The 16,362-nt window shown below is 32.9% G+C and overlaps 3 protein-coding genes, 1 non-coding gene and 1 pseudogene across 5 annotated transcripts; 2 read left to right on the top strand and 3 right to left on the bottom strand.

Annotated features, from left to right (window-relative positions):
- Positions 1 to 39: 39 nt before the first annotated feature.
- On the bottom strand, positions 40 to 2,674 carry LOC120188641 (short-chain dehydrogenase reductase 3c). 2 transcript variants are annotated; one of them, XM_039192053.1, is made up of 3 exons: positions 2,568 to 2,674; positions 2,341 to 2,412; positions 40 to 952 (listed from the first exon to the last, which is right to left on the bottom strand). In XM_039192053.1, the coding sequence occupies exons 1-3, from the start codon at positions 2,585 to 2,587 to the stop codon at positions 151 to 153; spliced, it is 894 nt and encodes a 297-aa protein (XP_039047984.1). In that variant the 5' UTR covers positions 2,588 to 2,674; the 3' UTR covers positions 40 to 150. The 2 variants fall into 2 exon arrangements, with proteins under 2 accessions (XP_039047984.1, XP_039047983.1); XM_039192052.1 differs by having other exon boundaries at positions 40 to 955.
- A 1,355-nt stretch (positions 2,675 to 4,029) lies between these two features.
- Positions 4,030 to 6,042, top strand: LOC120189008 (F-box protein At3g56470-like). The gene is made up of 2 exons (XM_039192359.1): positions 4,030 to 4,148; positions 5,136 to 6,042. Exons 1-2 carry the CDS (start codon positions 4,030 to 4,032, stop codon positions 6,040 to 6,042), a joined length of 1,026 nt encoding a protein of 341 aa, XP_039048290.1.
- A 1,742-nt stretch (positions 6,043 to 7,784) lies between these two features.
- On the top strand, positions 7,785 to 7,856 carry TRNAP-UGG. The gene has a single exon. It is a non-coding gene; the product is annotated as a tRNA-Pro (tRNA).
- A 325-nt stretch (positions 7,857 to 8,181) lies between these two features.
- Positions 8,182 to 8,918, bottom strand: LOC120188715 (annotated as a pseudogene).
- A 3,713-nt stretch (positions 8,919 to 12,631) lies between these two features.
- Positions 12,632 to 14,893, bottom strand: LOC120189171 (pentatricopeptide repeat-containing protein At2g30780-like). The gene is made up of 2 exons (XM_039192511.1): positions 14,355 to 14,893; positions 12,632 to 14,192 (listed from the first exon to the last, which is right to left on the bottom strand). The coding sequence occupies exons 1-2, from the start codon at positions 14,808 to 14,810 to the stop codon at positions 13,071 to 13,073; spliced, it is 1,578 nt and encodes a 525-aa protein (XP_039048442.1). The 5' UTR covers positions 14,811 to 14,893; the 3' UTR covers positions 12,632 to 13,070.
- Between the last annotated feature and the right edge of the window lie 1,469 nt (positions 14,894 to 16,362).

Genomic DNA, 16,362 nt, shown 5'->3' on the forward strand with positions numbered 1-16,362 from the left:
TCTTGAAACAATTAAGGTCAACCATATAAGATCAGAAGCTACTGAAATTCATTTGTGTTAAATCTAGTGTTGGTTCTCCATACTGCAAAGAACCAGAACAAATTTGAAATTTACCACATACTTTGAGCAGGCATTTATACTCTTCAAATTTTACTGAGCCTTATCTGGTGAAGGAAATTCCAATCTCTTAAATGATGTAAAACCTCCATCTACCACCAAATTATGCCCACTAACATACTTTGCATCATCTGATGCAAGATAGACTGCAGCATCAGCTACATCACTTGGTTCCAATGTTGCTTTGCCTAGCACACCAAACCTATGTATCATTTTGACAAGTTGCTCAGAATCAATGTGTGGATAGATCTTGCTCATCTCATCTAGTGTAAATGGGGTCGGAACTGCAAAAGGTGATATGCAGTTGATACGGATTCCGTGCTGGCATAGCTCTGCCGCCATGGACTTAACAATTCCGATAACCGCAGATTTCGATACACTATAAGTATGTTGAGCTAGTCCACCCATCATTCCGGTTACGCTACTTGTGCAAAGAATGGAGCCAGTTCCCCTAGGGATCATCACACGAAAGCCGTGCTTGATCCCAGCCAAGACTCCTCGTACATTGATACCCATGACTCTGTCGAAAACTGCAAGGTCAAGGTCGACAATGCTCGGAGGCGAGTAGCAAGGTACCCCTGCATTATTGGACATAACATCCAGTTGTTTGTGTTTGGAGATGGTAAAATCAACAGCATCTGAGATATCTGATTCTTTTGTTACATCACAGTGAATAAAAGTTGCATTTGGTCCAAGCTCATCGACTGTTGCTTTCCCAAGTTGGTGTTCTATATCAGCAATGACAACTTTGGCACCGTTACTGATGAATTTCGCCGCCGCCGCCTTGCCGATACCGCTTGCTGCCCCTGTGATCAATGCTACTTTGCCTTCTAGCCTGCTTTGATAGCGGCATACATAGGATCAAAGATTTTAGTTACTGCGAACAGCCTAAAATTGGCATACAAAGTTTAATGGCACTGTTTTTGCTAGCAGATTTGATGAAAGCTTCCCGTATGCTAATTTTTTTTTACAAGATTCGAACCGATCATATTTAATGAACAATATTTTATATTATCCGACCTAATAAACTTAAATAAAGAAAAAAAATACCCTTTCATCAGCTGAATGGGAACAAACTAATAAGAAAAAATTGTTTTATTTAAAAAGCTACTAGACTTTCAATCGGGTATTTTCCGAAGCTTTCACATGCATTGTTTAGTAAATAGTTAGCAAATTGCACTAAAAAGTATAATGGGAATTTCCAGTTAAAGCCTAAAAGCGTGGGGCTTCCAATAAAAAAAGCACTTTTTTTTCTTCTAATACTTCATGGAAAGATCTTGGCAAATTGTAATGGCACCGACCACACTTTTGTTTATTATTGGATGAATGACAACGATGACTCAGTTTTTGTTTTCTAATTATGGATTAAAAAAAGGGTAAAATACACCCCCATGTTACTCAATTATTAATTTTGTTACAAATGTATCACTTTTTTTCTTCTAAAACTAATTAAAATATTATTATAAATAAATTATTTTGTCATTAAAATTGAAACGTATGTGTAACATAATTAATATAATAATAGTTTCAGTCCTTAAATTCTATCAATTTAGTTCTATTTAAAAATTTAATAGGTTTAAACCTTTCATATTTAAGAATTTCATCAATTTAATCTTTTTTTTTGTGATATCGTCAAACCAAATGAGACAATTAGATCAAAACAATAGTTGGATAAACACATGCTACTATAAAATAACAAGTTATTGTTAAACTATTATTATATTAGAAAGATAACATGGAAGTAATATAACAATTCTGGAAAAGAACAAAGTCGGAATTGATAGAATTTTTAAATATGAAAGATTAAATTTATTAAATTATTTCGAAATCAAGATAAAATTGATAGGATATATAAGTTTTAGAGACTAAAACTATACAAGACTACGTCACTATTCCATATAATATTTAAGCCAACGACTTGTTTGTAAATTGTAATAATATTTTCTAGAGTGATTAAATTATATTTTTTTAAGAAAAGAATACCCGTTTGTAACCGAACAAATGATTGAGTGGCTTAGGGTTTATTTTACCCTCAAAAGAATTGGAAATGTAAGATATATAAAATGTAATATATCTACAAGGAAGATGACAGATTTTCTTGGAGGGGCATAATTGGGCGGCATCTTTCCAGACCTTATGTCTGGATGTTTTAGTTAGATCTCTATAAGTAAATTACATTGAGGTGGCAAAAACTAAGAACAAGATGATGAACACTTGACATACCTTCCATTTTGTGTCGATAAATCCCTGTTATAAAATCTCTGAGCAAGTGAAACTCTAAATATGATGCCATTTCTGCAGAATCATACTGAATACAGTAAGCTGTAGAAGATATCCACTAAAAAGAACCAAAGGAGAAAAGAGTCCCAGAAATAAAGATGGAGATGCAATGAGTTTTTACATGAATATGCAACTCGAAAATCACTTGGGATTGCAAAAAGAAACCAAACCTGAGTCCAATTCTCAACATGCTTTGTACGAGGAACTGTTGTGTTGTAAGGATTAAGTGAGACTGGAAGAGGGGAGATAGAGAGGGGAAGAAGGCAACTGAGAAAGGAGAGAGAGAGAGAGAGAGAGGAGAGATATTTGTATTTTGGTTCCCCAAATGCCCCCATTGATTGAACCAATCCATGTGATTTTACTATATAACCCCATGACATGTTTGGATTTGGTCAAAACACAAGGACATTATTGTCATTTGGAATTAATCAAATTTCAACTTATTTGACTTGTATAAGCATTAAAATATATAGGGCGATCCAATAATCAATAATGGGATGAAATATTAGATATATTTAAGTAAAATTAGAAATTTAATTTTTCACATTATAAATGAAATAAGGGTAAACTATATAAATAGTCTCTTATATTTTTGGTTTGATCGACTTTGGTCACCAATTTAAAAATTAAGGGAAAATAATCTCTGACGTTATAAATCCGTTCAATTTTAGTTCCTAATATTATTGATTCATTCGATTTTAGTCCCTCATATTAAGTGGTTAACTCCTGTTCAATTTTAGTCCTTCAACCATATTAGGGACTTAAACAAAAGGGACTTAAACAATAACAAAAATTAATAGCAAAAAAATTTAAATCAAACATACCGATAATTTGAGCGGCCATTCAACTTTAATTTTTAAATTAGTGACTAAAATAGCTCTGACCCTAAATAAAAGGAATTATTCGTATAGTTTACCCATAAAATAAATTAGATTTAAAAAATTGTCCTTACAATAAATTTTTATAACATCTTATCTAAATTAACCGATAAATAAAATTAGATACCAATATAAGTTTTTCAAAATAATATATGCGATAAATAAATTTTAGTTCCTAATATTATTGATTCGTTCGATTTTAGTCCCTCGTATTAAGTGGTTAACTCCCGTTCAATTTTAGTCCTTCAACCATATTAGGGACTTAAACAAAAGGGACTTAAACAATAACAAAAATTAATAGCAAAAAAATTTAAATCAAACGGGCCGATAATTTGAGCGGCCATTCAACTTTAATTTTTAAATTAGTGACTAAAATAGCTCTAACCCTAAATAAAAGAAATTATTCATATAATTTACCATAAAATAAATTAGATTTAAAAAATTGTCCTTACAATAAATTTTTATAACATCTTATCTAAATTAACCGATAAATAAAATTAGATACCAGTATAAGTTTTTCAAAATAATATATGCGCTAAATACTAAAGGAACGTGTGCAAGTCAATCAACTTGAAAAGAACTAACCAATCAAAACCCACAAGTTCCCCACTCTTCAGTCATGATAGTTGCAAAAGATTCTCATCCCTAAGCATATATTAAATGACAAGGCTCGTACCAAAAGGGCAATATTGTCATTTGGAATTAATCAAAGATATTATAAAGCTTATTGGATTTCCAAAGATGACAAGAGAACATGTGTGGTGAATACGAAAGAGGGGAAACGGCAGCATTTTGCTTTTGGCCTCCGAGGAATCTACAGCTCAGTCAAGTTGAGAACCAATTGCAACCCTCAAATCTACTACTTGCAAAAAGGTTCTCCTTGGCCTATCAACAGATTATTCCATAAATTAATTTAAAACCTATACACAATTGCATGAAAAAACTTTTCTTTAAATGGTGTATTTAAAAGAATTTTTCTATAAATTCATTCACAAGTTCATCTAATATTCATACTCAATCCGTTTGGGAATAAATTTGTTATCTTAAAATTATGTATTTAAATTGATTATTCTAGGCTTCATTCGTAAGTTAATTTAATATATGTAGTTCGACCTATACAGTTATCATAAATTTGTTTTTCATAATTTACAATTTAAAAAAAGAGAATCTGATATTAATAAAATTGAATTAATAAATAACTAATGTTTTTAATTAATTAAAGCTTTAACTTTATAAGTGGGGCATCTAACCCTAGTAATATTAGAAGTACTCACTATTTCAACTAAATATGTATTTGGATTACGTAAAGATAAAAGATTACTTATATTATATAAAATTTATTAATTTTTATAGAAATAATTATTAAATCAGTCTAAATAAATAATTTAGATTAAAATTTTATACATTGTTATTATTATTGTTCTATTTTACTGGGTAATTGAAATCGTTAAAGTTATTGGTCAATAAGAGACCTTAGTTGAAAGGAACTCTTGTGAGTGTAGGGTTTGCTTTGCTTAAAACATACTTGATTTTCTCTCCAAAAGATCCATTCACCAATTTGTGTAATTCCATGGCGATTTCTTCAGCCCAGAATCAATGTGTAAGGTATTATAATCCCCAAAACTCCGTTACTTTTTTAACTTCATCGTTATAAACATGATCAGAATATCAAAACCTTAACGTTTTCATTAAACGATCTATTTATAAATCGTTGCCCTTTCAGGATACCTTTTCTAATCGGCCGATGGTTTTTTACAACGATCCATTCAAGGTTTGGTTTTTTTCTTTATTAATTCAGTCGTTAGTTTTTAGAGTTTAGGGGGTTTATACGGAAGAACATGAATTATACATTGTCTCCAGGTTCATCAAACGTGACCAAAAGTCAACCAGGGACTGGACTGATCTTCATGATCTATTGCCATCTATTGCTGAACGCTTGGGCTTATTTGAGCTTCTTCGATTCCGAGCCGTCTGCAAACACTGGTACGCGGCCTCTTCCGGTGCCTTGGACAAGATCGAAACTGTATCGGATCACGAGCCGTGGTTCCTATTATACGGTGACGATAATTCCACATGCACATTGATTACTGAATCTGAAAAACACACTACTAATATCCCGGAACTGAACGGAACAACCTGCCTATCATCGAGACAAGGGTGGCTCCTACTATTCCGTGAAGGCGGCTCAATATTCTTCTTTTGTCCATTGTCCCGTGCCAAAATACACATCCCGGTGAAATTCCCTCACTCGGTAATCTCCAACCATGTCGCAAGTTTTACGGCTCCGCCGACATCGAAAAACTGCAGCGTTGGCATCTTTAACCGAGCAACCGATACTGAACTTGAATTACACGTGATTCACCGCGGAGGAGCCAGTTCTTGGACCAAGTACAAGCTCGAAGCTAGATTCCCCAGGGGAATCCACTACGCTGTTTACCACAAAGGCTACTTTTTATTCATCGACAAAAAGAATAATATTATGGCGTATTTTCATCTCGAGAAGCAGAGGTTGTGCCTGGCGGAAGTAATTTGGACGAAGGCGCGAGAGGGTTTAAGATTCTGCAGCGAAAAAGAGAAGAATCAAATGAAAGCACGACTGGCATTGGATGATATGTGTGGAGTTTCTATTTGCGGGACGACTGTGTCTTCTGGTGATGGTCATTGGGGTAAGATGGTAGGTTATGAAAACAGTAGGGATTTTAAGAAACAAGGTGCATGGTTTCAACCCAGGTTCCATCAGATTAGTGAAAACCAAAGCTGGTGGTGACCACACCATTTCTCATAGGGACTCGTATTTCTTTACTTGCTTTTATTTTTTTCTTTTATGCTATTAGGCCTTGTTTTTGCATATGCTACGGTTATTTTTGTTTAACAGTCTACTGTGATTATTGTGCCGGATTTACAATGTTTTTTAAAATAATTTAGGATGGCATATATATATATATATATATATATATTAATAATACAAATTTTTATATAAGATAAAAAATTCAGATTTTAGAGTAGATACTTATATAATTAAATTTTTTTTATCTATTAATAATACATACTTTACAAACGTAACTTTTCGAATTTAAATTCTATAAAAATAATGTTATTGCCTTTTATTACTAATATCATTCGATAATTTTGTAATGTTTCACTAAACTTGTATAAAATAATAATAAAAAGAAAGTACCCATTATTTTATTTATGTATATACATTCTTGGTAATATATATATATATATATGTATGTTTTACTGGTTAATTGAAATCCCAATGAAGTTATTGTTGAATAAGCGACCTTCGTTGCAAGAACTCTTGTTAGTGTAGGGTTGATTTGCTTAAAGCTTGATATAATTTCTTTCTCGCGTGTCCATTCATTTAGCGATGTTTAAATTAATCTGTTACCGTTAACTATAACTATTAATCGATGTAATCGTTATATTTTATAAGTTAATTAATCGAACAACTAAAAACAGCAATCAAAGGTTACAGTTACGATTAATGTTCGAAAATTATTATAATAGGTTAACCATAAGTTACCTTATAACCGAACCATTAATAATAGTTAACCGTTAGCGGTTAAACATTTCTTAATAGTTAGGTTATAATTAATAAAATTTAATAACCGTTATAACAGTTAACTAATTGTTTAAGCTTAACGGTACAGTTAACCGAACATAAACGCTTCATCAATTCATGCAATTCCAAGGTGATTTTTTAGCCTTTAATCAAAATCTAAGGTATTATAATCCCAAAACTTCATTACCTTTTTACTTCAACTTTATTAAAATTGGGACATCTAAATAATTTCATACATAAATTTGTTCTTAAAAATTAAAAACATATATATTTTTAAATTTCAAATTTAAATTAAAAGAATTAACTTGAGAAATATTTTATTTGTCCTAGACTATCATATTTATATGAGACTGATTAAATTTAAAAATTGTTTTTGATAATTTAAAATCAAGTTTTTATCATGATATTCTTAAATTCTATATCTGTCTAAATATGTGTTTTTTTAAATGTTTAAATAAAATATTTATTCATTGAATGGATGAAGATAATGGTTATACACTCGTGTCATCGTCGTCGTTTGGTCACACGTGTTGTTTACTTATGAATGGAATTCGTATAATTTTTTACTCATTATTTTTAATTTCTTTCATTTTGACTCTAACTAAAGTCACTGTGAAAGAGACTATCTAGATAGCCTGCCACAGTTAAATACACATCTTACACGTGAAAGCGTTTCCCCCCCCCCCCCCCCCCTAAAACTACGACGTTAAACGCACTTTTGTTAAAAATGTGTCATTTTTATTAATAATATTAATATTCAAGTGTCATTTGAGTAAAAAAATATAAAATATTATTATTATAAATTTCTAACTCTTATCACAATATTATATTTTCTTCAATTCACATTTAATTCAATCATAAATATTATTGACTTCATACGGAGCATTTCGGTTCAAAAGAAATATTTATTAATAAATCTCTTTCTTTGAAATGTGAACAATAGTGGGCGTTTGGTCTAGTGGTATGATTCTCGCTTTGGGTGCGAGAGGTCCCGAGTTCGATTCTCGGAACGCCCCATATTCTTTTTTCTTGATTTTTTTATAGTTTGGGGATAACAAGTGGACTCTTTTTGTCTTATTTGTTTTGGTTGAATTTCATGGTGTATAGTAATTAGTAAATAATTTTCTGTTGTTTGAATTGAAGCAAAGAAAGGATCTTCCATCTATTCTAATATCAGTGATGGAAAAGAAGGTGATCATGAGATTCTAAGGTTGGAATATATCGATTCTCGGAACCCGAATAGTCATCCCAAGCTGCTGCACTTTGCTTTCTTAATCTATTAATAAAATTTCATTTATACTCGAATTTAAATTGAAATTAACTTTAACATGAATGAACAGAAAGATTCAAATCTACCCTTTTATTCTATACATGAAAAATCAAACTTTGTTTCACTTCATTCTATCAACAAAACCCAACCAAAAGACTAAATGTATTACTTCAAATGCATTCTAAAATTCTTGAGAAGCAGAACCAATGTCTCCCTTCCCTTTCCCGGCTTTCTTTGGCAGCAGACTTTGATGAATTTTAGGCAAAACTCCACCTTTAGCGACCGTCACACCGCCCAGAAGCTTGCTCAGTTCTTCGTCGTTCCTCACAGCCAATTAAATATGCCTTGGAATGATTCTGTTCTTCTTATTGTCCCTTGCCGCGTTCCCAGCCAACTCCAAAACCTGTAAATTATTAGGGAAATCGCAAGCGGATCAGTTTCTACAACCATCGAAATTTCCAGAGATTATCAATTTACAGAATAAGAGAGTTCCAATTATACAAACCTCGTTGGCTAGATATTCGATGGTGGCGGAGAGATAAACGGGAGACCCGGATCCTACACGTTCGGCATATCGTCCTTTCTTAAGGAAACGAGCTACACGGCCGACGGGGAATTGGAGTCCGGCTTTGCTGGATCGGGAAACAGCCTTCGCCTTCGGCCTGCCTCGGCCTCCTTTGGTTGCTGCGGCGGCGGAGCTCATGGTTTCAGATTTGAGAGGGAGAAACTTTGGTAAACTTTGAAAATGCTTTATGGTGGGAGATGGAGAGCCTGCAATATGGGGGAGTTGCATTATATATGAGGGAGACGCTGCAGTCTGATTGGTGTGTGGGACTTACGCGGATTGCCAAATTGATTTTGTGCTTTTGTTATCCACGGATTTCGAAAGTGGAGATTGTTTTGGTTGGTTGGATTTGAGTCGCTGGGATCGCCATCGCTGGGGAACTAACCTTTGGTGGGAATGAAATATTGGATTAGGCGGTAACAAAAATATTTTGGTGAGAGGTATGACATAATGATATTATATATATAAAAAATTAAGTTGTATATTGAATCGTTAAATGAAAGTAAATGAATAAATGTGAATAATATTATCTATGTGGTAAATGAATTGTTGTTATTTCTTGAAATTTCGGATTCGAGCATCAGAAATAATAGGGGTATAAGCATTTAATGTTAAAAGGTTGATAGATATCTTTAAACATATATTATCTTATACTTACTTCAGATTGTAAATAATAATAATAATAATAAATTATTTTTAAATTAAAACTTTGATATCAAATTAATATTTATACGACAGTGGACAATTATAAGGTTCTCAGTCGAATTTTCTTTAAATATTAAAGTGGATAACTATAAGGCTAAATGAATATGTAGCTCAACTTGTTAATAAAATTCAAAATATTTTTTTATTGAAATTATTTAAAATAAAACCCCTGACTTGATTCATAATAGATTAAGGGGTTGTTTGTTTACTTCAGAATGATTAAGCGTTGAATCATTCAAATGTTGAATGATTCAGAGGCTCTGTATGAATTAACTCTGAATGTGACATGTTGTTTGATAATGACTATGAATAATTCAGAATATACTTTGATGCTAAATCATTCAGCACTATTTTGCTAAATCAATTTGCACTGAATCATTCAGAGGTGCGAAACAAACGCGCTGAATGCTGAACGGTTCAGCATTCAACGCTGAATGATTCCATTCAGAGCCAAACAAACAACCCCTAAAAGAAGAACAGATGGAACATTCATCCCTCTAAGCTTCATTCGTAAGTTAATTTTTTTATGTGTAAGGTAAATGTTTTTAATTTTGCATTTTTTACCTGCTAGGCCGTTACTCCTCTTTATTATTCTTTTATAAAAAAAATTAATCTATTGACAATACACAAATATACCTTATACATGTAACTATTCGAATCTAAATTTTTTAAAAATAATTTTTACTTTTACTATTGACATCATTTAATCAGATACTTTTTCAAAGAGTTAGAATCTAAATATCAGAAGAATTTTAATTTAATCAAATACATTGTAAACTCCATATGATATACGTTACATTGTAATCAGATACCTTTAGTCTAGTGGTATGATTCTCGCTTTGGGTGCAAGAGGCCACGAGTTCTTGATTCTCGAAACACCCCCTTTCTGTTTACACCCCCTTTCTGTTTATTTTTATTTTACTAGGTTTTTTAGACAAAAACGCAACTGTCACCCTCTTATGCCTCTATGATTTTTTAAGGGTAAACTATGCGAATAGTCTCTATTATTTACGGTTTGACCGAATTTGGTCACCAAATTAAAAATTAAGGGGATATGATCTCTAACGTTATTGATCCGTTCGATTTTAATCTCTCAGCCGTTAACTCCCGTTCAATTTTAGTCCCTCAACCATATTAGGGACTTAAACAAAAATGGGTTAACAGAAATTAATAGTAGAGGGACTTAAGTCGAACAAAACGATAATGTGAGGGACCATTTACTCTTAATTTTTAAATTGGTGATCAAAGTCGGTTAGACACTAAACAAAAGGGATTATTCACATAATTTACCCTTTTTTAACTTGATTTTTAATAGATATTTAGAAAAATAGCCCACTTGTCACCCTCTTATGCCTCTAAACCATGTTTCTAATATTATCGATCCGTTCGATTTTAGTGTCTCAGCCTTTAGCTCCCGTTCGATTTTAGTTCCTCAACCATATTAGAGACTTAAACAAAAATGGATTAACAGAAATTAATGGTAGAGAGACTTAAGCCGGACAAAATGATAATGTGAGAGACCATTTACTCTTAATTTTTAAATTAGTGATCAAAGTCGGTTAGACCCTAAACAAAAGAGACTATTCACATAATTTACCCTTTTTTTAACTTGATTTTTAATAGATATCTAGAAAAAGAGCCCACTTGTCACCCTCTGATGCCTCCAAACCATAAATAATAAAAAGGAGCATTCCGAGAATTGAACTCAGGACTACCGCACCCTAACCGAGAATCATACTACTAGACCAAATGCCTTTTACCAACGGAGAGGAATAACGAATCAATAAAAGAACATGAAACCATTCTGTTACGATTAGACGTACGAGAAATGGTTAGGGGCACTAAAGTAGGTTAAGTGGTTGGATTTTGCGAGCTGTTCCAACCACTGCTGGATGTGATTCCAAGAGCCGAACGAGAATGAATACCACACAGAAGAGTCAAGAGCAGGCTCCCTAGTGGAATGTTTAACCGATCCATTCCGGATCGACCGAATAGGTACGGTAATTAGGATAGAAAGTACTGGTAGGATAGAGTAGGAAAAAGAAAGGAATTCACTTGAGCTGTTTGGGAGATATGTGTTTTCCTTCTTTGTATTCGTTGAATTCTTGTAACCATTTCATTATATGTTCTTGCCATATTGTTCGGATTGAAATTTTGGGGCAGGTGAAACACCACAACTATCTAGACATAATCGAGTGGGTACTCTCTTTTTTCAGGTTGAGGTGGCCAAAAACCATTCACATATTTAAACCTTCCCCCATATGTGATTAGATTACATCATTAGCAAAAGAAAATAGCTAGAGTTTTGAATTCCCAATGCATTTCAATATTGGTGCACTTCAATAGCTTTGACACTGTAGTTTATATGAATATATAGCATAACCTGTTAGACATGTAAAAATTCCTGACAGGACACCTAAAGACTTCGATTTTAATCCTTCAATGCAAGCAATATCACAAGTTGCTGATAACCTCTTGACCTAACAACAGGATTCTTGTCTCGTGTAACAAGAGAGCTCGAATCCCTGCCGCTACCTAAAATGACATAAGCTAAGAACAAGAGTTTACAAAGCAAGCAAACTAGGATCACCCCAACAATCCCATTCGAAAGGTAACCGGTCTGACTAATTCAGACTACCAACAATTGTACCTTAGAAAGATGCTACCTTCAGGTCCCTTTCTCACAGATGACAAGCTCAGGCTCACCTAGAATCAAAATTGCCAACATATTATCATTCCCTGAGTTTAAGGTGAAAAAGTTTTGGTCTTTTTCTAAATCCTACAATTCTACAGAGATTAGTCAAGTTTTTTCCATAAGGTATGAAACATGCAGCAAGAGAGAACATGATATAATCCTGAATGTCCTAGAGAGTTTTATTCATTCCCTTTGGAAGTCATCTTATGGGGTACTCTTAGCCCATCAAGAAACGTAACACTTTCTGCAATTACATGGATAGCCAGTTAATTGCAGTATTATAACAATAAAGACCAAAAAAAAACCGAATAGCTTCATACAGTTTGAAAAATGAACATCAACATGAAGGACATCAAACGAAATGCAGAATTTTCAGAATTGCTGTCAAATAACATCGTTTTAGGCAAAATAGACCCGAAAGGTTTTCATGCCACATGAAACAGAATGAAGAACATACAGTAGAGAGCGACACCTTTAATAAATTTACAGGAACTAACAGTTCAAATCCAATTCCAGCCATATTCTCCTAAACTAGTGGTAAAGCTGACCAATTACAAGTGCAACACTTTAATATCCAACCAGCTCAAACCGATAAACCAATATACTTGGAGCTACTATTGGTGCTCGCCTTAACCAAGACAAAAAAGGCATAAAGATAAGATATAAGGATAGGATCAATTGATAATTGTTATTAAGATGAATACTTTCACAATGTTTGTTATGAGTATTGTGGCTGTTGATTCATACAATAAAAATCGGAGGAAAAAGCTCAAGCAAATCATTAGAGGATGGGGCCGAATGCATGATGTATCATTTCCTAGCGACATTAAAAAAAAAACCTATCACTTGGGATAGCATATCAAACCAAGACAAGATACGTACCTATGGGTGATTTGAAATCTCTATTCACTGCTGTGATCGTGATGAACCAGAAATGCTAATCAGCTAATCGTATCCTGCATCTTCTGCTGGTGTATTGCTGCACAAAAGGTTTATCATGACAGAAATTGATCTATTGGAAATCGATAGCCACGTTTGCACATTAATCCCACTACTGTCTCAACTTTATGCCTTTTACCACACATTAAGTATGCCTTGTACATTATCAGAAACGTCTTTTTAGTATAATTGATGCGGACATTATCCATCTCATTAAGAACATTCTCCATTTCTTCCAAGCGCTTCTGTAACCCATACATGCACATTTTACAGTGATACAAAGACCTGCAGATTCTCCATCCACCACATTCTGCACGCTTTATAAAACTTGACAGTTTGTCCACAGCATTGCAACAAAAATAAGCAGTGATAATGCAACGCATCAAAGGAGCAGTCAATACAGTGGTTTTGTGCTCAAAGGCCTCATAAATCAACTTCTCCATACTATCTAAATTATTCTCCTGCGCATGAAGTCTAATCAACAACACATTTAACCAAGGTTTGTATTCATCTTCTGGAATTAGCCTTAACAATTCCTCGACCCTTTTATTCCTGTCCTTGACAGAACTCCTGCAATATGCATATATCATGGCTCTAATCAATGGGGTACTGACATCCACGTGAAGCTTTAACATTTGGAACGTCTCTTCCATTCGATCCAATTTCCCAGAGTGTGCATATCCCCGAAGCATCAGCAAGTGAGTGTTGATATTAGGCTTAACCAGTCCAGTTTTCAACAAACGAAAAGTACTTTCCATCCTATCCCACATCCAAGCAGTCACATACGCAGCAATTAAATTGTTGTAGGTATTTATATTGGGGGTGAGATTTAAACGTTGAATCTCCTGGAAAGTTGCCTCCATGTGTTCTATCAGCATCAAACGACCAAAGACTGATATAAGAATGTTATATGTTACAATCGAAGGAGAACAACTTGGATCCCTTTTCAGAAGCCGAAACACTAATTGACATTTGTCAATGATGCCATTGAACATATAGGCACTCATTAACGCATTGTACATAGAAGTCGTCTTGAGCTGCTTACTTTCAGCTTCGGAAAAGAGTTCGGCAGCAAGATCTACATTCTTAATCCTACCAGCAATGGTGATACCACTAGTATATTCTTCCGACGTCATGGGATAGCCTTCCTCTATCTTTCTTCTCCTCCAATTAAACACCTGAAGAAACAGTTTAATATGAAAACAAAAGGCTAACACATTCCAATGTCTACAATGGAACTCCCTAAAAACACTCCCCCAACTAAACCCCCTACAAAAAAAACCCATATTTATTTAATCCTAAATTCTAATTCTCAAAAAGGAAAAAATGAAAAAACATACCTCCATGACCAAATTAGGCCAAGAACCCAGATTTGTCATTAACTCTGAAAAAACAAGGTTAGGGATTTCTTTGGTACGCACAGGCACATCTCCCTGATTTCTATAACTCCCAAGTAACCAATCCCCTCTCTCCTCCAAAATCTCGACCACTTCCTTTAAAGAGCCAACCTTTACTACCAATTCATCCCTGAGCTGAATCACTTTCTGCATCATCTCCGGTTTGGGACAGACCTGCGACTCCACCAGAGAAATCTTTTCAATAAACAAGTTGATAATGTTATTGGAGATTTTAGTGGTGGGTGCAACAGTGTCCCCATAAAATCTGTAAAGAGACGGTCTTTGAAGATTATATGAAGTTGAGATTAAAGATATGGGTTTTGAATGGTGCCTATGGAGATTAAACAGCACCTCCGATTTGGCTGCGGCGACGTCGTAGATTCTCAAAACGCGCTTCATTGGGATTTTAATGGAGACATGGGTTTTTGTTTTCAAAAGTTCTTAGGGTTTAAGGAGGGTTTTAGCGAAGAAAGAAGATCCTGAGATCGAGATGGATGAATGTAATGCTCTACAGATTTGGCGGCTAAAGCAAAACTCTACTCTGGGATTGCAAAGCTTACACTTCACGGAATGGGAAATTATTAGTGCGAAGATAATCGGGGAATAAGATTATTAAGATTGTTGTATTTTGTATTTAGTTAGTTTATTAAAAATGTAAGATTACCGTGTTTAGTTAAAAGAATAAAAATTTATTGAAATTTATATTTGACCAAATTATCCTTATTATATATTTTTTTTAATAAATTGAAAAATATTTATATATTTTCTTTAAAAAATTTAAATTTATAAAATCTATATAATTTTTTTTTACAAAATTGAAAATATAAAAAGGTTTAATGAAAGGGTAAAATTTTATTTTAATCTCTGAACTTCATATAAAATTTAAGGATATTTTAGTCCAAAATGTCGGGAATCTAACAATACCTAAAGAAAGTGAGGTAATAACATTCCCGGTAATATATCCAAAAAAATCTACTATTGATAATTTTATATTACCGAAAATGAAATTTCTGGACTAACCAAACAAAAAAATATAGATTTTATTCTATGAGAATCTCACATTCTCTTATCCAAACACCCTCTAACATTGGAGGAAGCGGACGGATCTGGTGACGATGCATCTAAAACTAACCCAGCCCACCACTTGTACATACATTTCTTGCAAAGATAAAATAACCATTTATCCACTTAATTTTGATATAATTTTATATGATTATATATAATTTTTTAAATTTTTTTTTGAATTTATTAAAATATAATGTGTTCATATAATATAATAATAATAATAATAATAATAATAATAATAATAATAATAATAATAACATACATACACCTAATATATATATAATTATTTGATTTCAAAACCTTTAGAAAGAACGGCACTTATCTTAAATCATTTAATACAATCAATTATTTAAAAAAATATTAAATTCATTATTGATTATTATTTTATGTTTATATATAATAATATGAATAGTTATATTTATATAATATATATAATTTATTTTAAATGAATAGGTTCATAAATGAGATATCAATATTATTTAAAAAATGATGTATTTATCTAACGTGCAAACATACCCTTAATTTGTTTCATTTTTAGTAGAAGGATGTAATTGCTCACATCTTGAGAGTAGAAATACTTCTTAGGTATTTTAACATTTTTAAGAAAACATCTGTTCCAACATAAAAATTCATATAAAACATGATGGACTAAAATGTATATTTTCCAGAAAATATTTATATTAATATTTATTTGTAATAAATGGTTTATGATGTTAGATATAGAATAGAGATTAACTTTAAAATCTTAAAAGAATAGAGGAACCGAGAACAGAATTTACGAAAAACGAAGGACACGTATCAAAATGTAAAGCGAGCAGCGACAGCCTCGAACTCGTGAGTCAGAAAATTTATTTTCCCCTATAAATCTAAACGAAAAAACAAATAA

The sequence above is a fragment of the Hibiscus syriacus genome, unplaced genomic scaffold, assembly GCF_006381635.1.
Source record: "Hibiscus syriacus cultivar Baekdansim isolate YM2019G1 unplaced genomic scaffold, ASM638163v2 tig00116951_pilon, whole genome shotgun sequence".
In the NCBI taxonomy this organism is placed as follows: Eukaryota; Viridiplantae; Streptophyta; class Magnoliopsida; order Malvales; family Malvaceae; genus Hibiscus; species Hibiscus syriacus.

Coding starts and splice junctions, on each gene's coding strand:
- LOC120189171 (XM_039192511.1), bottom strand. CDS start 14,810: ATGAAGCGCGTTTTGAGAATCTACGACGTCGCCGCAGCCAAATCGGAG. Junction 14,193..14,354: donor GGCCTAATTTGGTCATGGAG/GTATGTTTTTTC, acceptor CTGTTTCTTCAG/GTGTTTAATTGGAGGAGAAG.
- LOC120189008 (XM_039192359.1), top strand. CDS start 4,030: ATGTGTGGTGAATACGAAAGAGGGGAAACGGCAGCATTTTGCTTTTGG. Junction 4,149..5,135: donor AATCTACTACTTGCAAAAAG/GTTCTCCTTGGC, acceptor CATTGTCTCCAG/GTTCATCAAACGTGACCAAA.
- LOC120188641 (XM_039192052.1), bottom strand. CDS start 2,587: ATGTTGAGAATTGGACTCAG. Junction 2,413..2,567: donor ATGTTGAGAATTGGACTCAG/GTTTGGTTTCTT, acceptor ATGATTCTGCAG/AAATGGCATCATATTTAGAG. Junction 956..2,340: donor TTATCGACACAAAATGGAAG/GTATGTCAAGTG, acceptor CCGCTATCAAAG/CAGGCTAGAAGGCAAAGTAG.